The sequence below is a fragment of the Corythoichthys intestinalis genome, chromosome 18, assembly GCF_030265065.1.
Source record: "Corythoichthys intestinalis isolate RoL2023-P3 chromosome 18, ASM3026506v1, whole genome shotgun sequence".
Taxonomy (NCBI): Eukaryota; Metazoa; Chordata; class Actinopteri; order Syngnathiformes; family Syngnathidae; genus Corythoichthys; species Corythoichthys intestinalis.
In genome coordinates, this window is record NC_080412.1 from 5,495,744 (window position 1) to 5,521,223 (window position 25,480).

Sequence of the window (25,480 nt, forward strand, 5' to 3'; positions counted from 1 at the left end):
AGACGGATGGCTTTGATTGAATGATGGGTCATCATTCCCTGTGGGAGGAGGGAGAAAAGAAGAGTAGGAGAACCGGAGAGGGAAGGAAGACGTCTGATTGTCGTACTGGAACAGCATCCTTCCCCAAAAAATGGCTGGGTGCTTTTTGAAAAGGGTAAGGATGAAACAATGTTCAATTGACATTTTCTTGATTTCAAAATTTAAAAAGTAGAGTGAGGTTTGTTCTGGGTGTTGGCTCACTTGACCCAGCCCCAGTCGTAATTGTGTTAAACCCAACAAAATCTAAACTAACTGGCCTTACAGTTTCAATTTTGACCCGGACGACTCCAAACCAATGTCAAAAAGCTCTACGGGCGTGAGGCCCGTTAAGACCACCTTCATTTGACTTTTCCGTTTTTGGATTAGTAGGGATGAAATAGAAAATGAATCAATTCATGGTCAATATTATTGTACTTTATTAAACCGATGTGTTGTATTGCCAATAAAGCAGAGTTTTACTGATAATTACAATTTACAATTTCACTTCCAAGGTCGCGGGGCTCATCAGTATCGGCATACAACCAAGTTAAGGATAAAAATACAGTGCAACAGAGACCAAAAATAACTAAAACAAAGTTAGCAGTTAATGACATTTCTCCATCACGGTGTGAAATGTATGCTGCCGAGACCGATTCGAGCGAGTCAAATGAGGGACAACTCATTTCCAGTCTTAAACCAAAACGGCATATACACATGCTCGACAAATGAGCATCAGATCAAAAATGAAAATTGCCAACATTTACACTAACAATAAATATTGTGATTATTTCCCCAGGTCCAGCTGTTATAATTCATCACCGATGTGGTTTTCAGATTTGACTTTCTCTGGTCCTGAAAATGACAAAGGGGGTCGGGGAGAAAAAACACTTGAGGAACCTTGAAGCCATGTTTACCATGTAAGAAAAATAAACTTGCTTGCAGTGTTGTTTTCGTTAACGATGACGAGAATATTTTGTTGACTAACTTTTTTTTTTCGTGACAAGCTAAAAACATGTCTTGGATAACTATTAGAGGTCGATCGATATGGGATTTTCAATTTTTTTTGTTCATGCAGCTATCGTTTTTGAGATATTTAGAGTGATGACATCACGCAGCCCCCCCATTTATTGCAAAAGTTCCAGCATCATCACCTTGTCAAGAGTCAAAAATCTGCATTGGACAAGGTGTCAAGAGTCAAGAATCTGCATTGGACAAGGTGATGATGCTGGAACTTTTGTTTGGTGCTGTTCCAGTCAGATTTACAAAGAGGACTGCCTGACATCAAAATTCCCTCAGTCCTTGATATGGGCTGCATGTCAGGCAAAGGCACTGGGGAGATGGCTGTGGTTAAATCTTCAATAAATGCACACGTTTACATTGAAATTTTAGACAGCTTTCTTATGCCTTCAATTGAAAATATGTCATTTTCCAAGATGACAGTGCATTATGCCAGAGCTAAAACTGTTAAAAAAGCATTACTTGGAGAAAGACTCATCCAGTCAATGTCATGGCCTGTAAATAGCCCAGACCCTATTGGAAAAAAATGGTTCACAGCAAGGCTCCGACCTGCAAGGACGATCTGGCAACTGCAACCAAAGAGTTGGCACCAAATTGATGAAGAATACTCATCAAGTCCCTGCCTCAGAGACTGCAAGCTGTCATAAAAGCCAGAGGTGGTGCTATTAAATACTAGAGATGTGTTTTGATCGTTATTTCCTTGATTGTTTCTCATGATTCCATATTTTTTTCCTCGGAATGGAGTGATTCCATATATATTTCCCTGAACTTGGTCTATAAAAGTAACATTTACTGACCACCACAATGTTTTTTATTCATTTCGTGTGTTTCTGAATGCTAAAAAGTTGCACTTTTGAACTAATTCATTATTTTTTCAAGCTTTTTATCAGAGTTTGTTCTACATATTAAAATGTCTGAGCGAGTGCTTGTCCGAGACTGGTGATTCCATGCTTTTTGCTAGGGGATGTACTAACAAAACATTTGGGTATATTTGGATCACGCAGCACATGCTTCAACCTGTATCTGGACCGTCGAAGACATTGTAATGAATCGGGTTTAAATGTGTTCTTTAGGTTGTAGTGTTTTGAATGTTGTATTTTAAATGCTGTCCCTAAGCGCACCACAGAACGGACTGGAGAGAGCGTGGACGACTCGCTGGGAGTGCAAAGCAGCGTTTTCATTTTGTTGGCGTCTGCTACAGCTTACAGGAGTGTTCTGCACTTCCGGTTGCAAATAAAAACATTGGAAGTTGCCATTGTCCTTGTCGACGTTACAAACTTTTTTTAGTGTGTATGACACCAAAAAGCATGTTTATTTCATATTTCACGCGGTTTTTTATGCTCCTGAATGAAATGGACCGCTTGGATGTGTGTGGAAGCCATTGTTTTAAATATTAATTTTTTTAATCCTGCGCCATGAAAATGAGTGACTTTTGGCTCGAGTCTCGAGTTGAGAAAGAGGGCGCTGTGACGTGTACAGTAGGAGGAGTCTTGTTGTATGGGAAGGACTAAGGATTCATCTGATTTTGGGGATTAATTCGTTTATTTTAGCATCACGCCAGTCAAACGGCTGCATAAAAATGTTGCTGCACCAGGGAGAGGCATGTGAGCCTTTTTGGAGTTTCAAAAGGTTCCCATTCACCGGTGGATATTGGCCAAAACAAGCCCTACTACTGTGGGACCATGGGACTTACGAGAAAGTGAGTAAACATCGTGTTTTGTATTATGTCAAATACTGGGATCATTTTAATATGTAGGTGGCTTGCATTTTGTGGCTGACATGCTCCTTGTCCCCTCGGCAGGCGACCGGCGGCTTGTCGCAAATCCCCCCGCCGGGAGAGCACTATACTCTGCTTATTGCCCTCTTCAAGCCCGGTGTTGTCATATTTTCCACCCGATCAGAAATTAGCCGAGAATACAGCGATTACAAAGTAAACACTATAAACTATCTTTAAATAAAGGACTATTTACTTACGTTTGATCATGGATGGGCATGTAGAAAAGCTCTACTTAGATACATTGTCATGTTAGCTGCACAACAACTGCAGCCACTCTCCTATGACTCTCTCGCTGTTTAAGTCTACCGCTGTGTAGTAAAGCATTTTGCTATATTCGTGTTGACAATTTGGCAGCTACGCGCTCCTCCGACGTCTGCTGGTTTGTCCGGCGGTCATTGTCCAGCTGCTTACCCGCAAACAAGCCCTCTGCCCTCAGCAGGGGAGCGAGAAGCTCTAACTTGTTCGCCGCCGGGCGGGTAGCCGATTGGTGAAGACAATCGACAACCTTGCTGTCGTGTGAAATTTCCATGCTAGTTATGTGTGATTTTCAGCTTCGAAGACTGAAACATCACTCGGGTTGGGTTAGCATGTCGGCTAGCCTCTTGGTTTGTTTACATTCTCCAAAGTCGGCAGGGAAATGACAAAGCCTGACTAACTACGGTGGCATAAAATATCATTTGGGAGGTGCGACAGTAAAGGTGAAGTCGACAGTTTTGACCATTATGGAGTAATTTGGCCATGTCGTACTGAATAAATGCATTTTTATTATTTCATATTCCATTTAGCACAAGAGTTATTTGTCATGACCATACTATTTATTTAGCTATTGGGGAAAAGTACGTGGATAAAAAGAATATCCTGTAAAAATATTGAGTAGAGCAGGGGTCCCCATCTGCCCCCCAATACACGATAGTCGGAATTTGGTCATTTGAAAATGTTACGAGTTTTAGTTGACGAATACGCAAATGTTTGGTCAAAGATTTTAGTATTAAAGTGCGTACGACAGGATAAAAAAAGTCTTAAATAGCATTATTATTAGGGCTGTCAAAATTACCGCGTTAACGGGTGGTAATTCATTTTTTAAATTAATCACGTTAAAATATTTGACGCAATTAACGCACATGTCCCGCTCAGACAGTATTCTGCCTTTTGGTAAGTTTTACAGCAAGGCTTTTTGTGCTGTCTAACAGCGAACTCTTGTGGTCGCTTTGCGACATGGTTTATTGTTTTCTTGCCAGTTCAATATGGCTGCACGACGTCTCGGGCTGACGCCTACATTGTAATGTTGTGCTTATATGGTCCTTGGACAAGATTTGTCCGTAAGTATGTATGGTTGTTGTAAAGAATGTACATATTATGTTAGTAAGCGAAATGTTATATTTTTTGTATGAGACGCTTTTTGTTTATGTTTAGTGAACCTGTATAGCGTGCTAAGCTAACGTTGTTGCTAATGCAATGCTTGTGTACTTTTTTTTGGTAGTTTTACGACGGTGTAAAGAGACAATGGTTTGAGGCCATTTTATTAATAAATCAGATGAAAAAGGAAGAAGTCTGATAATTAAGGCGTCGTTCACTAGCTGTCTAGCTTTGGAAAAAGTAGACGCTTCGGAGTGAGGACAGCATAGACAGATTTAAATGACAGTAGAGTGAAATGCCCACTACAGTCCTTATGTACCGTATGTTGAATGTATATATCCATCTTGTGTCTTATCTTTCCATTCCAACAATTTATTTTACAGAATATATATATAATTTACAGAAAAATATGGCATATTTTATAGATGGTTTGAATTGCGATTAATTACGATTAATTAATTTTTAAGCTGTAATTAACTCGATTAAAAATTTTAAACGTTTGACAGCCCTAATTATTATGTGAATTACAATCATATTTTGAGACAGTTCGACTATAAACAACAATTTGGCAACGCGCAGATGACAAGAAATTAGTCTTTTAATCTCCCAGTTATCCACGCCTACCATTATAGGGCTCTAGCGTCCCCAACAGATGGATGACGTCAGTAGGAGAATGGTTTCATCTGTTTTACTATTCAGCCCATTGAGGGGGAATTATTCAGAACGAGGAAAATGCGACAGAGCCACAAAATGTCATTGTTTCAGTCTCTCTACTCCAGGGGTCCCCAACCTTTTTTGCACCACGGACCGGTGTTATTTGGGTCTTTTTTTCACGGACCGGTGTTCTGACAAATTTTGCAACCCATCAAAAATTGCAACGATGCGGTTCTGCGCATGCGCGTAACGTTAAACATAGCCGCAAAATGCGCAAATGCAGCGATTCAAAAGTAAACACTACAAACTTTCTTGAAAGAAAGGAATATTACCTTACATTTGATCATGAAAGGACTTGTAGAAAGGTTCTCCTCAGACACATCCTGCCATGTAAGCTGGACACAACAACTTCACACCGCTCTCACCATTAACGACTTCGCCTTGTCGTTAAACATTAATTAAGAAGCCTGCATCACAAAATACGATGTTGGAAATTGTAGCAAGGTTTTCAATGCTGTTGTAGCGATGTCAGGATATTCCAGAATGACTTTAATCCAGAACCTCGGTAGAGTTGTCTCAAATGTACGATTTATAAGGTCGCCGTCATTTGCGATCTCTACAAGTTGATCTTCCTGTTGCACAGACATGCTCGAATCACTCGGTTTATTCACAAACGGGTCACAAATCCACTCCTTCGCAGTTCGTGGGTCTTCGAGGTTGTAGGCTCGTCAGGTGCCTTTTTCGCCGTAAAAATATCTCCAAAGACGTCTGTTTTCCAGTCTTCTTCGCTCGTGTGGGGGCTAATTATTTCTGGGAACAAATGTGCTGCACCCCCGGCCTAGCAATACGTTATTATCGAGGACAAGCGCTAATAGATATATTATATACACAAACAAGATGTACTGCTAGCAGTCTAATCGATGGATTTCTATGACGACATTCTAATCTATCCCGTAGTATTATATCTAGAGTAGACAGGGATATTGGTGTGTTAAGCAGGGGCACAGGGTTAATTCAGCCAGAATGCGGTCGTTATTAAATTAAATTAAATTATTATTTCTGTGCGGCCCGGTAGCAAAAGACGAAGACAAATACTACAAGGGCTGCCGAAAACAACACTGCTTGCTTACTTTAGTGAAAGAGGTTTCCTTTATTGCTTTTACACCTTGGAACTGCCATATACATTAGACCTACCTGTTTGTGTTTCCTCTTTCAGCTGTGATTGGCTATCATTTTCTATTTGAGCTGCGCTTTCCTCGGTGGGCGCGGAGTCATCCGGAAGCTTGTCTTCTACAGTTCAATAGACAAGGTTATTTTAGCAGCACTTCATGATCGTTTAATTGGACAAGGGAATACTCACCGCCTGTTTTGTCAGTGCCCTCCTCTGTGGAGGGTGTGATTTTCTCTTCATCTTCACTGTTGCTGCTTTTATTAGAGCTTGTGGTATTCTTGACCTTGTCTTTAGACTTGGGTTTGGCAAACTTTGCTTTATTCAGCAGATAGTTGAGTTCTCTCTCCAGCAGGGAAAGCTTTGCTTCAATGTCTTTTGAAAGCATGACCGGATGCTCCGTTGGAGAACGTTTCTCCTGCTCAGCGGCAGTCTCGTTCCTCCATGTCTAGACAGATTCAAAAAGAGATGTAACGACCGATTTTGTAAAAACAACAGGACATTTACTGACAGATGTTATAACTCCAGATTCAGTTTCCACACTCGACAAACTAAGTTCAATCAACCACGTAACAGAAAATAATTGAGTAGCACTGATATAGAGGAAAGGCGGACGTGAAAGGGAGAAGTGTGCACGTGAACACACAAAGACACTTAAGGCACGCCTCCCAGTAGGTAAAAAGTGCCCCTTAAAATGCCAAAATACCGTAGCTGAATCCCACACGCCCTGTAGAATACACACCAACTTTGCTATAGCAAACAATTCCATTTCTTTTTCCAGAATAGCAGACTTACTTTAAAGGGAACCACGGACTTAAAGACTTGTAGGCTCTAATAATCCACAATTGTTCTCTTTTGCAAAAAATGTTATTAGAAACATAAAATATTACCATTGATTTAAACATCTAATATTTAGTCCAAGTTTTGACTGACGGGGGGGCGCCATATTTTACATGGTCAACACACGCTGGTCACGGTTGGGTTGTACTGAGAGAATAGCTCTGCTCTATAATAATAGCAAAGCTAGTATGACGACTGGCATGATTTTGTCACATTTTGCTCCTGGTAAGATGGTTTTGTGATAAAGCTAGAGGGATGAGTTCTCGACATCGTATCTGGATCCAATTCCAGCTCATCAGCAGTGTCTAAACCGATCCGAGGCAGGTTGCTGAGATACTGACTTGCTGCCATTTGACAGTTTGTACTCTCGATCCCTTCGTTGCTACTTGCATTCCTTGTCCCATTTTTTTCGTTAATCTGCCTCTCACCGCCGTTTTCCCCGTTTTTTAAAAAATGATTCCTACCTGCTGTCAGGGATCCTTTTACAGTGGGGCAAATAAGTATTTAGTCAACCACCAATTGTGCACGTTCTCCTACTTGAAAAGATTAGAGAGGCCTGTAATTGCCAACATGGGTAAACCTCAACCATGAGAGACAGATTGTGGGAAAAAAAACAGAAAATCACATTGTTTGATTTTTAAAGAATTTATTTCCAAATCATGGTGGAAAATAAGTATTTGGTCACCTACAAACAAGCAAGATTTCTGGCTGTCAAAGAGGTCTAACTTCTAATGAGGCTCCACTCGTTACCTGTATTAATGGCACCTGTTTTAACTCATTATCGGTATAAAAGACACCTGTCCACAATCTCAGTCAGTCACACTCCAAACTCCACTATGGCCAAGACCAAAGAGTTGTCAAAGGACACCAGAGATGAAATTGTAGACCTGCACCAGGCCGGGAAGACTGACTCTGCAATAGGTAAAATGCTTGGTGTTAAGAAATCAACTGTGGGAGCAATTATTAGAAAATGGAAGACATACAAGACCACTGATAATCTCCCTCGATCTGGGGCTCCATGCAAGATCTCACCCCGTGGCGTCAAAATGATAACAAGAACGGTGAGCAAAAATCCCAGAACCACACGGGGGGACCCAGTGAATGACCTAAAGAAAGCTGGGACCACTGTAACAAAGGCTACTATCAGTAACGCAATGCGCCGCCAGGGACTCAAATCCTGCACTGCCAGACGTGTCCCCCTGCTGAAGAAAGTACACGTCCAGGCCCGTCTGCGGTTCGCTAGAGAGCATTTGGATGATCCAGAAGAGGACTGGGAGAATGTGTTATGGTCAGATGAAACCAAAATAGAACTTTTTGGTAGAAACAAAGGTTCTCATGTTTGGAGGAGAAAGAATACTGAATTGCATCCGAAGAACACCATACCCACTGTGAAGCATGGGGGTGGAAACATCATGCTTTGGGGGCTGTTTTTCTGCAAAGGGACCAGGACGACTGATCTGTGTAAAGGAAAGAATGAATGGGGCCATGTATCGAGAGATTTTGTGTGAATATCTCCTTCCATTGGCAAGGGCATTGAAGATGAGACGTGGCTGGGTCTTTCAGCATGACAATGATCCCAAACACAAAGCCAGGGCAACAAAGGAGTGGCTTCGTAAGAAGCATTTCAAGGTCCTGGAGTGGCCTAGCCAGTCTCCAGATCTCAACCCCATAGAAAATCTGTGGAGGGAGTTGAAAGTCCGTGTTGCCCAACGACAGCCCCAAAACATCATTGTTCTAGAGGAGATCTGCATGGAGGAATGGGCCAAAATACCAGCAACAGTGTGTGAAGAGTTACAGAAAACGTTTGGCCTCCGTTATTGGCAACAAAGGGTACATAACAAAGTATTGAGATTAACTTTTGGTATAGACCAAATACTCATTTTCCACCATGATTTGGAAATTCTTTAAAAATCAAACAATGTGATTTTCTGGGTTTTTCCACATTCTCTCATGGTTGAAGTTTACCCATGTTGACAATTACAGGCCTCTCTAATATTTTCAAGTGGGAGAACTTGCACAATTAGTGGTTGACTACAGTAAATACTTATTTGCCCCACTGTATGTGTCTCCCTTTGTTCGATCACCTGTTTTTTGAGTGTGTTCAATAAACGCTTGTACGCAATCCCCCTGTTATTGTCTGCTTTGGGGTCCAACCTTGATTCTGCATTGGCGGACCGTTTTTTGGTTTTCATCTGAGGACTTGTTACTGATTGCAGCTAATAGATTGATGAACAATACACATACTATCGATGTTGAAAAAAAATAACATGGTCCTTGTGGTTTTAATGTTACTAAACATGGTCCTTGTGGTTTTAATGTTATTAAACAGTGTGGTTTTGAACGCTACCTGCATGCAGCAAATGTGTTTTAAGGACATGACAGTCCTTTTATGTCAATGTACAAAATACAGTAAAGCGGCATTATAATCTGTTGGCCAGAAAATAGAATAGCCAGCTAGCATTCAAACTGAAATTAATATATGGCGCAAAACACAGACAAGCAGTTGAAAAAGCAGTTTCTGCTCTTGCACCCCTCTTTAAAATAAACTGCAGTATTTTAAGCCAAAACAACTGTTGTGTTTGATAGAACAATATGTCCATATGCTGCCGTAGCAGTCATGGTGCAATAAGCCCGCGAACTAATTTTAATTTTCCGTTTTACCCTGGAAATCCCTGTTTACAGACGTCGCACAACCGCTTTTGTTTTAACCTAGCCATAAAAGGAAGTAATCGTATATATTATTTGAAATTTCATTTTTAGCTTAGAATCATTAATTGATGTCTAATATTTCGTTTAAAAAAAAAAAAAAGACTTGTTTAAAATGTTTAAAATATGCGAGTGAATAATTTTTTAAACAAATTATGACACAATGAAAAAATTTGTGTGTGTACGTAAGTCATGGATATCTACCTCATAACTATCGCTTAATTGTATTTTTTTTCGTTACTGTCGCATTTTCAAAAAGAGATAAGTACGCGATAATATCTCGTTAAAATCATGGTATCTTTAATTATGCTCTCACCTCCAGTTAGGGTTTTGCTATTTAAATGTTTTATTTTTAGAAATGCCATCCTGTTCAAAAATTTTCTTCCCCTAGAAAATTGAGACTAAGCTTTCCAATGATGTATCACACATGCAAAGTGGACAATTTTGGAAATTTGGCCAAATTGGGGGTTCCAGAGCGGAACTTCAAGTCACCTGAGTGTTTTCCGCCATATTCATTCATTTGTTCGTTCGTTTTCCATCTATTAAGCATTTATTTACGCCATATTCGAGTTGCATATGTATGTTTATGATGTAACTTGTTTATTTGAGGGTTACCCATGTTGACAATTACAGGCGTCCAACAATGTAAAAGAGTGCTTATTCACCAACACAAGACCTCTGATAATGGCGCAAAATCTGAGAACACCTGCAGGAAGATCATCAATCTGGACAGAGCTTTTACGTGACAAAAATATTATGGGCGGTGACCCGGTTCCGATCGGGTAAGGCAGCACTCTCGGTCCGACGACAGTCTCTGTTAAGGCAAACGGCATCAAAGTTTTCGTGTTCTGTAATGCACAGGCAATCTGCAAAATTTTTCAAACTTCTGTGTTTCACAGTACCGGTATATCCTAATCATACAGTGCCTTGCAAAAGTATTCGGCCCCCTTGAATCTTGCAACCTTTCGCCACATTTTTCAGGCTTCAAACATAAAGATATGAAATTTAATTTTTTTGTCAAGAATCAACAACAAGTGGGACACAATCGTGAAGTGGAACAACATTTATTGGATAATTTAAACTTTTTTAACAAATAAAAAACTGAAAAGTGGGGCGTGCAATATTATTCGGCCCCTTTACTTTCAGTGCAGCAAACTTACTCCAGAAGTTCAGTGAGGATCTCTGCATGATCCAATGTTGTCCTAAATGACCGATGATGATAAATAGAATCCACCTGTGTGTAATTAAGTCTCCGTATAAATGCACCTGCTCTGTGATAGTCTCAGGGTTCTGTTTAAAATGCAGAGAGCATTATGAAAACCAAGGAACACACCAGGCAGGTCCGAGATACTGTTGTGGCGAAGTTTAAAGCCGGATTTGGATACAAAAAGATTTCCCAAGCTTTAAACATCTCAAGGAGCACTGTGCAAGCCATCATATTGAAATGGAAGGAGCATCAGACCACTGCAAATCTACCAAGACCCGGCCGTCCTTCCAAACTTTCTTCTCAAACAAGGAGAAAACTGATCAGAGATGCAGCCAAAAGGCCCATGATCACTCTGGATGAACTGCAGAGATCTACAGCTGAGGTGGGAGAGTCTGTCCATAGGACAACAATCAGTCGTACACTGCACAAATCTGGCCTTTATGGAAGAGTGGCAAGAAGAAAGCCATTTCTCAAAGATATCCATAAAAAGTCTCGTTTAAAGTTTGCCACAAGCCAACTGGGAGACACACCAAACATGTGGAAGAAGGTGCTCTGGTCAGATGAAACCAAAATTGAAATTTTTGGCCACAATGCAAAACGATATGTTTGGCTTAAAAGCAACACAGCTCATCACCCTGAACACACCATCCCCACTGTCAAACATGGTGGTGGCAGCATCATGGTTTGGGCCTGCTTTTCTTCAGCAGGGACAGGGAAGATGGTTAAAATTGACGGGAAGATGGATGCAGCCAAATACAGGAACATTCTGGAAGAAAACCTGTTGGTATCTGCACAAGACCTGAGACTGGGACGGAGATTTATCTTCCAACAGGACAATGATCCAATACATAAAGCCAAATCTACAATGGAATGGTTAAAAAATAAACGTATCCAGGTGTTAGAATGGCCAAGTCAAAGTCCAGACCTGAATCCAATCGAGAATCTGTGGAAAGAGCTGAAGACTGCTGTTCACAAATACTCTCCATCCAACCTCACTGAGCTCGAGCTGTTTTGCAAGGAAGAATGGGCAAGAATGTCAGTCTCTCAATGTGCAAAACTGATAGAAACATACCCCAAGCGACTTGCAGCTGTAATTGGAGCAAAAGGTGGCGCTACAAAGTATTAACGCAAGGGGGCCGAATAATATTGCACGCCCCACTTTTCAGTTTTTTATTTGTTAAAAAAGTTTAAATTATCCAATAAATTTTGTTCCACTTCACGATTGTGTCCCACTTGTTGTTGATTCTTGACAAAAAAATTAAAATTTTATATCTTTATGTTTGAAGCCTGAAATGTGGCGAAAGGTTGCAAGGTTCAAGGGGGCCGAATACTTTTGCAAGGCACTGCATGTAAAGCACACGACAGCTCTGGATGCTAACAATCTCCATAAACATATTGGAATAAGTTTGATCACACAATAGTTTCACAATAGTAAGAGTTCTCGACAGCTGTCACTGTCTTGCTACGTCACTAGAGTAGGAGAGTGCTGTCACTTTCACTAGCCTAACTTGCCAAATGAACACTACCGGTTTTGTCCTACTCTCGTCTTGTCTTTCCTGTTATTTTTGCTTTTGCTGCTCATTCTGTGAAATATCGACAGTGCTGTCCAGCCCATTCAAGTTCCTTTCGGGTTCAAATTCGAAGGGCAGTACAAATGACATTTTTATGTCATACTCTGGAAGCCTAGCAGCACCACCCGTTGACGTCACCGCCCACATTGCATTGCGATGTCAACAACAATGGCGACTAGTGGTTAACAAGAAGGGTTTGAATATCAAATTAATATTGCTCATACTAGCATTTATCGTTTAAGAACTACAGTCTTTCAATCTGTGGTTCCCTTTAAAAACCCATTTTTTGAATAAATAAAATTCACCTACTATTGTCTCACTGATGACTTTTTCTAACACATTAAGTTCAACTTGTGAAAAAATTTGATCATCTTCTGGAATGAGCCTTGCACTCCTATAAATGGGGAGAATGAGAAGGGAAAAAAAGTCAGCACAAAGATCATCTAAACACACTATCATCAGACTTGTCCTCAGTCCTCACCGCAGGAAGAAGCTGGACGTGTTGAGCATACTGTCCAGGGTGGCAAGCCTATCCGGCCACTTCCGTCGCTCTTCCACCTTGAAAAACATGTCCTTACAAACATGTTTAAGTTGAACAAGCTTTTCCTTTAGTTGACCGGTGGTAGCAGAGTAACCCTCATCGTCCATCCACGTCGATGCTTCGCTCAGTTTTGAGGAAATCTGTTCCCGCTCCTCTTCCGTCACCACCAACTGGTAATCGTCCTGGTATAATTTGTCCTGGAACAAACAGGGAAATGTGCACATTTTTCAAAGAGGATTTTCTGCAAATGCTCTAATAGTATCTGGTATTTCCACTGTCATCATTTCACACCGTGTTTTCCAGACTAAAACCCCTGGCAAAATGTTCGGAATCACCAGGCTCGGACGAGCACTCACTCAGACATTTTATCATGTAGAACGAACTCAGACAAAAAGCTTAAAAGAATAATGAATTAGTTCAAAAGGGCAAATCATTAGCATTTAGAAACACTAAAAAAATGAATAAAAAAACATTGTGGTGGTCAGCAAATGTTACTTTTATGGAGCAAGTGCAGGGAAATATACAGTGGGGCAAATAAGTATTTAGTCAACCACGAATTGTGCAAGTTCTCCCACTTGAAAATATTAGAGAGGCCTGTAATTGTCAACATGGGTAAACCTCAACCATGAGACACAGAATGTGGGAAAAAAACCCAGAAAAATCACATTGTTTGATTTTTAAAGAATTTATTTGCAAACCATGGTGGTAAATAAGTATTTGGTCAATACCAAAAGTTCATCTCAATACTTTGTTACGTACCCTTTGTTGGCAATAACTGAGGCCAAACGTTTTCTGTAACTCTTTACAAGCTTTTCATACACTGTTGCTGGTATTCTGACCCATTCCTCCATACAGATCTCCTGTAGAGCAGTGATGTATTGGGGCTGTCGTTGGGGAACACGGACTTTCAACTCCCTCCACAGATTTTCTATGGGTTTGAGATCTGAAGACTGGCTAGGCCACTCCAGGACCTTGAAATGCTTCTTACAAAGCCACTCCTTTGTTGAAAGACCTTGCTGATGGAAGGAGATTTTCACTCAAAATCTCTCAATACATGGCCCCATTTATTCTTTCCTTTACACAGATCAGTCGTCCTGGTCGCTTTGCAGAAAAACAGCCCCAAAGCATGATTGTTCCACCCCCATGCTTCACAGTGGGTATGGTGTTCTTTGGCTGCAGTTCAGTATTCTTTTTCTTTCAGACACGAGAACCTGTGTTTCTACCAAAAAGTTCTATTTTGGTTTCATCTAACCAGAACACGTTCTCCCAGTCCTTTTCTGGATCATCCAAGTGCTCTCTAGCGAACCGCAGACGGGCCTGGACGTATACTGGCTTCAGCAGGTGGACATGTCTGGCAGTGCAGGATTTGAGTCCCTGGCGGTGCATTGTGTTGCTGATAGTAGCCTCCCAGCTCTCTGTAGGTCATTCACTAGGTCCCCACATGTGGTTCTGGGATTTTTGCTCACCGTTCTTGTTATCATTTTGACGCCACGGGGTGAGATCTTGCATGGAGCCCCAGACCGAGGGAGATTATCAGTGGTCTTGTATGTCTTCCATTTTCTAATAATTGCTCCCATAGTTGATTTCTTTACACCAAGTGTTTTACCTATTGCAGAGTCAGTCCTTCCAGCCTGCCTGGTGCAGGTCTACAATTTTGTCTCTGGTGTCCTTCGACAGCTCTTTGGTCTTGGCCATAGGCGAGTTTGGAGTGTGACTGACTGAGGTTGTGGACAGGTGTCTTTTATACTGATAATGAGTTAAAACAGGTGCCATTAATACAGGTAACAAGTGGAGCCTCAGACCTCGTGAGACCTCTTCAGAAGAAGTTAGACCTATTTGACAGCCAGAAATCTTGCTTGTTTGTAGGTGACCAAATATTCATTTAGGTCTTTAAAGATCAAACAATGTGATTTTCTGTTTTTTTTTTTTCCACATTCTGTCATGGTTGAGGTTTACCCATGTTGACAATTACAGGCCTCTCTTTTCAAGTGGGAGAACTTGCACAACTGGTGGTTGACTGAATACTTATTTGCCCCACTGTATGTGGAATCACTCCATTCTGATGTAAAAAATATGGAATCATGAGAATCAAACAAACAATCAAAACACATGTCGAGGTAACACTGGACCCCCACCCCAGTAACTTGTATTCCATATTCCAAAAAACTAACAAACAAGTGCTTACCTGAGTTTCAAAGATAAAAGCTTCCAAGGTGTTTAGCATTTTTTCTCTTTCTTGTTTAGCCAAGTCACGATCCGTCAAATCAAGCAGCCTGAAAAAAACAACGAAATATCAAATGGTTGTCAGGAAAGAAGTTGCAAAGAAAAAAACATGAATGAAAACTGATTCTTTACTTCTTTTTGGAAGCGTTGAGGTCATCTGTGGTGGGATTCAGGACATCGTTGATGATCAGCTCAATAGTAATGTCTTCTGAGATCTTTGTCTTTTTCAAAGGTTTGGTCACGTTTTCATCATCCTCTGCCTTGATTTTCTTTTCACTGTCCTTTTCCTCCTGCAAGAGAATCATTTTGGGATCTTACTTTTTGGAATGGTAAATTGTATCATTCATACCAGGGGTAGACAATAAGAAATACAGTGGGGCAAATAAGTATTTAGTCAACCACTAATTGTGCAAGTTCTCCCACTTGAAAATATTAGAGAGGCCTGTAATTGTCAACATGGGTAACCCTCAACCATGAGAGACAGAATGTGGGGGGAAAAAAAACCAGAAAATCATATTGTTTGATTTTTAAAGAATTTATTTGCAAATCATGGTGGAATATAAGTATTTGGTCAATACCAAAAGTTCATCTCAATACTTTGTGATGTACCCTTTGTTGGTGATAACGGAGGCCAAACGTTTTCTCTAACTCTTCACACACTGTTGCTGGTATTTTGGCCCATTCCTCCAGCAGATCTCCTGTAGAGCAGTGATGTTTTGGGGCTGTCGTTGGGCAACATGGACTTTCAACTCTCTCCACAGATTTTCTATGGGGTTGAGATCTGGAGACTGGCTTGGCCACTCCAGGACCTTGAAATGCTTCTTACGAAGCCACTTCTTTGTTGCCCTGGCTGTGTGTTTGGAATCATTGTCATGCTGAAAGACCCAGCCATGTTTCATCTTCAATGCTCTAGCTGACGGAAGGAGATTTTCACTCAATATCTCTCGATACATGGCCCCATTCATTCTTTCCTTTACACAGATCAGTCGTCCTGGTCCCTTTGCAGAAAAACAGCCCCAAAGCATGATGTTTCCACCCCTATGCTTCACAGTGTGTATGGTGTTCTTCGGGTGCAATTCAGTATTCTCCTCCAAACACAAGAACCTGTGTTTCTACCAAAAAGTTCTATTTTAGTTTCATCTGACCATGACACATTCTCCCAGTCCTCTTCTGGATCATCCAAATGGGCTCTCTAGCGAACCGCAGACGTGTACTGGCTTCAGCGGGGGACACGTCTGGCAGTGCAGGATTTGAGTTCCTGGTGGCGCATTGTGTTACTGAGAGTAGCCTTTGTTACTGTGGTCCCAGCTCTCTGTAGGTCATTCACTAGGTCCCCCCGTGTGGTTCTGGGATTTTTGCTCACCGTTCTAGTTATCATTTTGACGCCACGGGGTGAGATCTTGCATGGAGCCCCAAATCAAGGGAGATTATCAGTGGTCTTGTATGTCTTCCATTTTCTAATAATTGCTCCCACAGTTGATTTCTTTACACCAAGCAAAGAGTGAAGAATTACAGACAACGTTTGGCCTCAGTTATTGCCAACAAAGGGTACATAACAAAGTATTAAGATGAACTTTTGGTATTGACCAAATACTTATTTTCCACAATGATTTGCAAATAAATTCTTTAAAAATCAAACAATATGATTTTCTGTTTTTTTTTCCACATTCTGTCTCTCATGATTAAGGTTTACCCATGTTGACAATTACAGGCCTCTGTAATCTTTTCAAGTAGGAGAACTTGCACAATTGGTGGTTGACTAAATACTTATTTGTCCCACTGTAAATAGGGGTGCACGATATCCATTTTTTGAAACAGATACATATATCGATAACTTCCTGCTCCTCAAGGCCGATGCCGATACGATAACCGATAATATATATATAATTTTTAAATGCATATTCACATGGGTTTTTGAACACGAGTAAGCCAAAAATACCAATGGTGGATTCAGCATAGACTTGCCTTTGATGTAACCAGAATTTTCATGATGACATGAACATTATTATAATGAACAAACCAAAGACAAGAACAGTTTTGACTTCATATAAAGTGCCCATATTTATTTTTTCAAATAAATAAAATTTGACTCAATCACAATCAATTAGTCAATCTCATTGACAATGTGTTCCCCTGAACAATGACCACTGAACTAAAACAAACATACACCAAACAAGTATTGTGCTTTGTCAGCAGATAAAATATTTGGTGCAAGAGGAGAGGAGACTTTTGTGGTCTTGGTCCATGAAATAACTCAAACGCACCCATCCCAATCCACCGACACCGTGCCAAATGTTTTTTTATATATTATACGGCCTATTAATAATGTTATTGGATTTATTGTGATGACGTCATAATTCCTATTATTGGACCGAATATTATCGTGCACCTCTAGAAAGTAGCTTCTGAGGGGTAGACAATAAGGGAAATTAGCTTCTGAAGTTCACTGGCCCCACTATCGAAACCACTGGCCCAAGTCAACGCGTCAGTTATTGATCCCAATAATCACGGAACAGAAAAATTCGCTTGAATAACATGGACAACATTTTTTTAGGTAGATTTAATGAAAAGTACTGCAAAATGGTGCAAAAAGCTAAATCTAGTAAACAATCCTATTCCCATTCCATAATCACATCCATAATCATTCCATGAGCACTCCAGTATAGCTAGTTCTTCCTCCATCTCCTCCTCAAGAGTTTTTGTGCTAAAATGAGGTTTTTAATTGATTATTTTTGTGTAACGTCGGCGCGTAACAAACTGCCATGTGTGGCGTCAGCATTTACCCGTTTTCAACTTTATGAGGTGCACCAACGTAAAACATGAATAACACAACTAGAAATATGAATAAATCCAAATTGACTTCACTGACCATTTAGACATATTTTACTGTTTTCCGGAAACAAACACACACATTCTTGGGAGCTCCAGGGGAAGGCGGGTGGCGGGAGAGCTCTATGGAAGTCTACCGCAGCTCGGATGTCATGGCAACAATTTAGCAGAGATGACTAAACATGGCTAATGACAGGAGTGCTGTCACCATTACTGCAGATATTGAAGAGGTGGGGGGGGGGGGGTAATCCTGTTAGTGCTCAGACCATACGCTGCACTCAACATCAAATTGGTGTGCATGGCTGTCACCCCAGGAGGAAGCCTCTTCTGAAGACGGTACACAAGAAAGCCCGCATGCAGTTTGAGGGGGGCTGCTACCGACAGAGTTTTGTTTTTTCAAGTGAAAGCTGCATTTTAACGAAATTCCGAAAATACATTTTGGGAGATTTTCATTTGGATCGAATGTTTTTTGCGTATTGAATCGAAGAGGGCGTATCGAACGGTTCAATTAAAAAACAGAGTATTGTTGCATCCTTAGTGGCCACAGCGTACACAATTGATGTTGCTCACAGTGGTGCTCAGGAAGCTTGTGTGTCTGCTCAGACACATGAAAAATTCGAAGGAACATTGCTTGCAAGTCTCACGGCTTGAAATGTTCTCCCAGTAAGAGACTATAAATGAGGGGAGCGATTTTAATAATTACCTTGTCATCAGTGAGGTGGCTGGCATCTTTTTCTTCCGTTTTTTTCCCGTCTGAGGTGCTTTTTTCCGATTCGTCCTTAGTACTCTCCACCTTCTGGCTGTCATCCTTTTTGTTCTCATCCTTTGCTTCCTTTTCAGATGTATTATCCTCATCCTACATACACATCAGTATATTTCAGATTTATACATTTGGATTGCAGTGAACGAGGCATTTTATTTTCAGGGCATTGAATTTATATCTTTTGCCTCATTCTTTTGGGATGCAAACCAGTTAAGATGCTTGAAGGCTCCGATGGAAACAAGAAGGCAGAACTGCCCTTGCCAGCTAAATTTGGAGGGTTTAGCAGAATTTCAGGAAATAAACATCAAGGGTTTTCTTATAGATATTATAGATTCCCCCCCATGAGTCATCACCTTATCGTGGTGGAGGGGTTTGCGTGTCTCAATGATCCTAGGAGCTATGTTGTCTGGGGCTTTAAGCCCCTGGTAGGGTCAACCATGGCAAACAGGTCCTAGGTGAGAGGCCAGACAAAGTATGGCTCAAAAAGACCCCTTATGACGAGCAAGATTATTGAACCCCAGTTTCCCTTGCCCGGACGCGGGTTACCGGGGCCCCCCTCTGGAGCCAGGCCTGGAGGTGGGGCTCGAAGGCAAGCGTCTGGTGGCCGGGCCTGTCCCCATGGGGCCCGGCCGGGCTCAGCCCGAAAAGGCAACGTGGGTTCCCCTTCCCATGGGCTCACCACCTGTGGGAGGGGCCAAAGGGGTCGGGTGCGTAGGGAGTTGGGCGGCAGCCAAAGGCGGGGGCCTTGGCGGTCCGACCCCCAGCTGCTGAAGCTAACTCTTGGGACATGGAATGTCACCTCTCTGGCAGGGAAGGAGCCTGAGCTGGTGTGTGAGGCAGAGAAGTTCCGACTAGATATAGTCGGACTCTCCTCCACACACAGCTTGGGTTCTGGTACCAATCCTCTCGAGAGGGGTTGGACTCTCTTCCACTCTGGAGTTGCCCATGGTGAGAGGCGCCGGGCAGGTGTGGGCATACTTATTGCCCCCCGGCTTGGCGCCTGTACGTTGGGGTTTACCCCGGTAGATGAGAGGGTAGCCTCCCTCCGCCTTCGGGTGGGGGGACGGGTTCTAACTGTTGTTTGTGCTTATGCACCGAACAGCAGTTCAGAATACCCACCCTTTTTGGAGTCCTTGGAGGGTGTGCTAGAGAGCGCCCCCTCTGGGGACTCCCTCGTTCTACTGGGGGACTTCAACGCTCACGTGGGCAATGACAGTGAGACCTGGAGGGGCGTGATTGGGAGGAACGGCCCCCCCGATCAGAACCCGAGTGGTGTTCTGTTATTGGACTTCTGTGCTCGTCACGGTTTGTCTATAACGAACACCATGTTCAAACATAGGGGTGTCCATATGTGCACTTGGCACCAGGACACCCTAGGCCGCAGTTCGATGATCGACTTCGTAATCGTGTCATCGGACTTGCGGCCGCATGTTTTGGACACTCGGGTGAAGAGAGGGGCGGAGCTGTCAACTGATCACCACCTGGTGGTGTGTTGGCTCCGATGGCGGGGGAAGATGCTGGCCAGACCTGGCAGGCCCAAACGTATTGTGAGGGTCTGCTGGGAACGTCTGGCAGAATCCCCTGTCAGAAAGAGTTTCAACACCCACCTCCGGCAGAACTTCTCCCTTGTCCCGGGGGAGGTGGGGGACATTGAGTCCGAGTGGGCCATGTTCCGCACCTCCATTGTTGAGGCGGCCGATCAGAGCTGTGGCCGTAAGGTGGTTGGTGCCTGTCGTGGCGGCAATCCCCGAACCCGCTGGTGGACACCAGCGGTAAGGGATGCCGTCAAGCTGAAGAAGGAGGCCTATCGGGCCTTTTTGGCCTGTGGGACTCCGGAGGCAGCTGACAGGTACCGGCTGGCCAAGCGGACTGCGGCCTCGGCGGTCGCCGAGGCAAAAACTCGGACATGGGAGGAGTTCGGTGAGGCCATGGAAAACGACTTCCGGATGGCTTCGAGGAAATTCTGGTCCACCATCCGGCGTCTGAGGAGAGGAAAGCAGTGCACTATTAACACTGTGTATAGTGAAGATGGTGTACTGCTGACCTCGACTCGGGACGTCGTGAGTCGGTGGGGAGAATACTTCGAAGCCCTCCTCAATTCCACCGACACGCCTTCCTTTGAGGAAGCAGAGTCTGGGGACTCTGAGGTGGGCTCTTCGATCTCTGGGGTTGAAGTCACTGAGGCGGTTGGTAAGCTCCTCGGTGGCAAGGCCCCGGGGGTGGATGAGATCCGCCCGGAGTTCCTAAAGGCTCTGGATGTTGTAGGGCTGTCATGGCTGACACGCCTCTACAACATCGCGTGGACATCGGGGACAGTGCCTCTGGATTGGCAGACCGGGGTGGTGGTCCCCCTTTTCAAAAAGGGGGACCGGAGGGTGTGTTCCAATTATAGAGGAATCGCACTCCTCAGCCTCCCCGGTAAAGTCTATTCAGGGGTGCTGGAGAGGAGGGTCCGTCGGGAAGTCGAATCTCGGATTCAGGAGGAGCAGTGTGGTTTTCGTCCCGGCCGTGGAACAGTGGACCAGCTCTACACCCTCAGCAGGGTCCTCGAGGGTGCATGGGAGTTCGCCCAACCAGTCTACATGTGTTTTGTGGATTTGGAGAAGGCGTTCGACCGTGTGCCTAGGGGAATCCTGTGGAGGGTGCTCCGGGAGTACGGGGTACCGAGCCCCTTGGTAAGGGCTGTTCGGTCCCTGTACGACCGGTGTCAGAGTCTGGTCCGCATTGCCGGCAGTAAGTCGAATTCGTTCCCAGTGAGGGTTGGACTCCGCCAAGGCTGCCCTTTGTCACCGATTTTGTTCATAACTTTTATGGACAGAATTTCTAGGCGCAGCCGAAGCGTTGAGGGAGTCCGGTTTGGTGACCTCAGCATTGAATCTCTGCTTTTTGCAGATGATTTAGTGCTGTTGGCTTCATCAAGCCGTGACCTCCAACTCTCACTGGAGCGGTTCGCAGCTGAGTGTGAAGCGGTTGGGATGAAGATCAGCACCTCCAAATCCGAGACCATGGTCCTCAGTCGGAAAAGGGTGGAGTGCCCTCTCCGGGTCGGGGATGAGATCCTGCCCCAAGTGGAGGAGTTCAAGTATCTTGGGGTCTTGTTCACGAGTGACGGTAGGAGGGAGCGGGAGATCGACAGGCGAATCGGTGTGGCGTCTGCAGTAATGCGGACGCTGCACCGGTCCGTAGTGGTGAAGAAGGAGCTGAGCCGAAAGGCAAAGCTCTCGATTTACCAGTCGATCTACGTTCCTACCCTCACCTATGGTCACGAGCTTTGGGTCGTGACCGAAAGAACAAGATCCCGGATACAAGCGGCCGAAATGAGTTTCCTCCGCAGGGTGTCCGGGCTCTCCCTTAGAGATAGGGTGAGAAGCTCGGTCATCCGGGAGGGACTCGGCGTCGAGCCGCTACTCCTCCGCGTAGAGAGGAGCCAGCTGAGGTGGCTCGGGCACCTGGTTCGGATGCCTCCCGGACGCCTCCCTGGAGAGGTGTTCCGGGCATGTCCCACCGGCGGGAGGCCCCGGGGACGACCCAGGACACGCTGGAGAGACTATGTCTCTCGGCTGGCCTGGGAACGCCTTGGGATCCCGCCGGAGGAGCTGGTTGAAGTGGCTGGGGAGAGGGAAGTCTGGGCTTCCCTGTTAAAGCTGCTGCCCCCGCGACCCGACCCCGGAACAAGCGGAAGATAATGGATGGATGGATGGATATTATAGATCCGTAAGCGCCCGTTTTTTTTTGCTCTTTTAACAAAGAATCCAGATAGTTTTACGCCCATATCTATAAAGAATTCAGTGATTTAAGCATCTAATCACAGGAGTTTTGAAGGGAAAAAGCCATTGTGGCAGCCCCCTTATGATAACAAAGAGCGAACAGACTAGCATCATTCTTTGACAGATTTAAGTAAATTCAAACTGCCCCTTTTTTTTTTTCTTTTAACCAAGAATCGAGACTGTTTTACGTCCATATCTATAAAAAATTCAGGGATTTAAGCATTTATTCACAAGAATTTCAACGTAAAAAGCTCTTTGCTGTGGACTTGTGATAAGGCGGCGCCACAGTGAACTTAAAGACAAGCCGCACATTCGCCATATTTACGTAAAATACAGTACATGTTGAGGAAGCTGACCGGCAAACACAAGGCATAGTCGAATAGTCATTTATTACCTGGTCTTTCCTTTGGAAAGATCAGGTAGTGAGATTCTACAACTTAGCCTCCCTATATGTTATTCTGGTTTTTTTTTTTTTGAATGGGAATCCTTCGGCGCGCTGCGCAGCCCGAACCGCTTGACTGATCGGCACCATTCAAGTAGCGACATGTCCGGAATTTTTGCGCGACGCAGGGGACTTAAAAGTCCCCGAAAAATTTTCCGTTTGCCCGTAAACGGCAATTTTCCGGAAAAAAAAAGCAATTTTCAAAATGTATCTAGTCCTACAGTTTTTTTTTTACCAAATTACATAATTTAGGTATCAAAAATTCCGGGACGGTGAGGGTCATAAAAGTTGTATACAGAATTTGGAAAAAATTTACGGTTCCCCAGAAATTTGACAAAAACTTGCCCATTCATTTTTAATGAGAAAAAAAAAAAGTTTCAAAATGTATCTAGTCCTACAATTTTTCACCAAATCACACAATTTGGGCATCAAAAATTCCAGGACGGGGAGGAGAATAAAGGTTATTAACACAATTTGGAAAAAATATACGGTTCCCCGGAAATTTGCCAAAAACCTGCCCATTCATTTTTAATGGGGAAAAAAAAGACAATTTTCAAAGTGTATCTACTCCTTCAATTTTTGACCAAATCACACAATGTGGGCATAAAAAATTCCGGGACGGCGAGGGGAATAAAAAAGACCCAGGAAAATTTTTTGATAAAATGTACGGTTTCCCGGCAATTTGCCAAAAACTGGCCCAATCATTTTTAATGGGAAACAAAGAAAAGTTTCAAAATGTATCTAGTCCTTGAATTTTTGACTAAATCACACAATTTGGGCATCAAAAATTCCGTGACGGTGAGGGGCATAAAAGCAGTATACAGAATTTTGATAAAAATTACGGTCCCCCGGAAATTTGCCAAAAACTGTCCCATTCATTTCTAATGAGAACATTTCCCATTCACTTACAACGGGATTTCCAATTGAATTTTTTACATTGCATTGATGCCATTGACGGCTATGCATGTCGAATCTATTGATGCCAATGTACTTGGATTCAATTGACTTTATGGATGTCGATGCCATTGACGGCCATGGACGTCCAAAATGTTTCCCATTCATTTTCAATGGGGAAAAAACGAAATTTCCCCAAATCAACAGATAATGACCAGATATCAATAGGACCTGTCCCCAAACATCCCTAACTCCATTGACGCTTATAGGGGGTGCTGCCATTGACGTCCATGGACGTCCAAATTTTTCCCCATTCATTTTCAATGGGAATTTTTTTTTTTCCACAATCAACAGAAAATGACCAGATATCAATAGGACGTGTCCCCCAAACTTCTCCAATTCCATTGACGCTTATGAAGGGTGCCGCCATTGACGGCCATGGACGTCCAAATTTCCCATTCATTTTCTAATGGCATTTCAGCATGTTTTTACATTTTATTGATGCCAATGTACTTGGATTCCATTGAAGCCTATGTAAGTTGATACCACTGACGTCCATGGACGTCCAAATTTTTTCCCATTCATTTTCAATGGGAACATTTTTTCCCCCCCAAATCAACAGAAAATGACTAGATATCAATAGGACGTGTCCCCCAAATGTCCCCGATTGCATTGCCGCTTATGGAGGGTGATGCCATTGACGTCCATGGACTTCCAAACTTCCCATTCATTTCCAACGGCATTTCTTCATGTTTGTTCATTCTATTGATGCCATTGTACTTGGATTCCATTGACGCTTATGTAAGTTGATACCATTGACGTCCATGGACGCCCAAATTGTTTCCCATTCATTTTCAATGGGAATTTCCCCCCCCCCCCAAATCAACAGAAAATGACTAGATATCAATAGCACGCGTCCCCCAGATGTCCACGATTGCATTGACGCTTATGGAGGGTGATGCCATTGACGTCCATGGACGTCCAAATTTTTCCCATTCATATTCAATGGGAATTCCCCCCCCCCCCCCCCCGAAAATCAATAGATAATGACCAGATATCAATAGGACATGTCCCCCAAACTTCCCCAATTCCATTGACGCTTATTAAGGGTGCCGCCAGTGGCGGCCATGGACGTCCAAATTTCCCATTCATTTCTAATGGGATTTAATTTGTTTAATGCCATTGATAGGCATGTTTGTCCATTCTATTGATAGCCTTGGGCGGGGCTACGATCTGTATAGCCACACAGGAAAGACCAGGTGTAATTTCTCCAGAAATTGCAGTTTCTAGTTTATAAGCAATATTCTATGTGCAATACTTACTCACCAGCAATATTCAAGGCCTTGACTGTCAAACTGCTGCTACTTCACTCCGATGATTTGCACTGCCTGAACATAGGGCTACCTCATACACATTTTACTTGCAAGTCACTTTCAAGATTTTAACTTATCATGCACTTCAAAGGGAAATGCTCCACAATGCTCCACAATTTCATTGTACAACTGTACAGTAAAATGACATTAAAGGGCTATTCTATAAAAAGTCTTGATTGTATGTAGAATTTTATTAGTCATCTATTTATATATAATGATTAATTCTGCATGCTTTCCTCAAGTATTAAGTTTCTGATGTGAAAATTGAGTGATTTAATAGCTGTTGAAAACATGAAATAAAAGAAAAATAAGTTGGTATTTTGGGCAAAAACTT

The 25,480-nt window shown here is 43.0% G+C and overlaps 1 protein-coding gene across 2 annotated transcripts in view; it reads right to left on the reverse strand.

Moving 5' to 3' along the window:
- Nucleotides 1-431: 431 nt before the first annotated feature.
- Nucleotides 432-25,480, reverse strand: part of hyou1 (hypoxia up-regulated 1) — a 67,463-nt gene continuing 42,414 nt past the window's right edge. The window contains exons 17-24 of one of the 2 annotated variants that reach the window (XM_057820927.1): nucleotides 18,611-18,763; nucleotides 15,211-15,368; nucleotides 15,041-15,128; nucleotides 12,796-13,052; nucleotides 12,624-12,708; nucleotides 6,183-6,438; nucleotides 6,017-6,112; nucleotides 432-870 (exon numbers count right to left, since the gene is read on the reverse strand). In XM_057820927.1, coding sequence (XP_057676910.1) covers nucleotides 824-870; nucleotides 6,017-6,112; nucleotides 6,183-6,438; nucleotides 12,624-12,708; nucleotides 12,796-13,052; nucleotides 15,041-15,128; nucleotides 15,211-15,368; nucleotides 18,611-18,763 — 1,140 coding nt within the window. In that variant the 3' untranslated portion in view covers nucleotides 432-823. The remainder of the gene's footprint in view (nucleotides 871-6,016; nucleotides 6,113-6,182; nucleotides 6,439-12,623; nucleotides 12,709-12,795; nucleotides 13,053-15,040; nucleotides 15,129-15,210; nucleotides 15,369-18,610; nucleotides 18,764-25,480) is intronic. The other variant, XM_057820928.1, reaches the window with a different exon arrangement.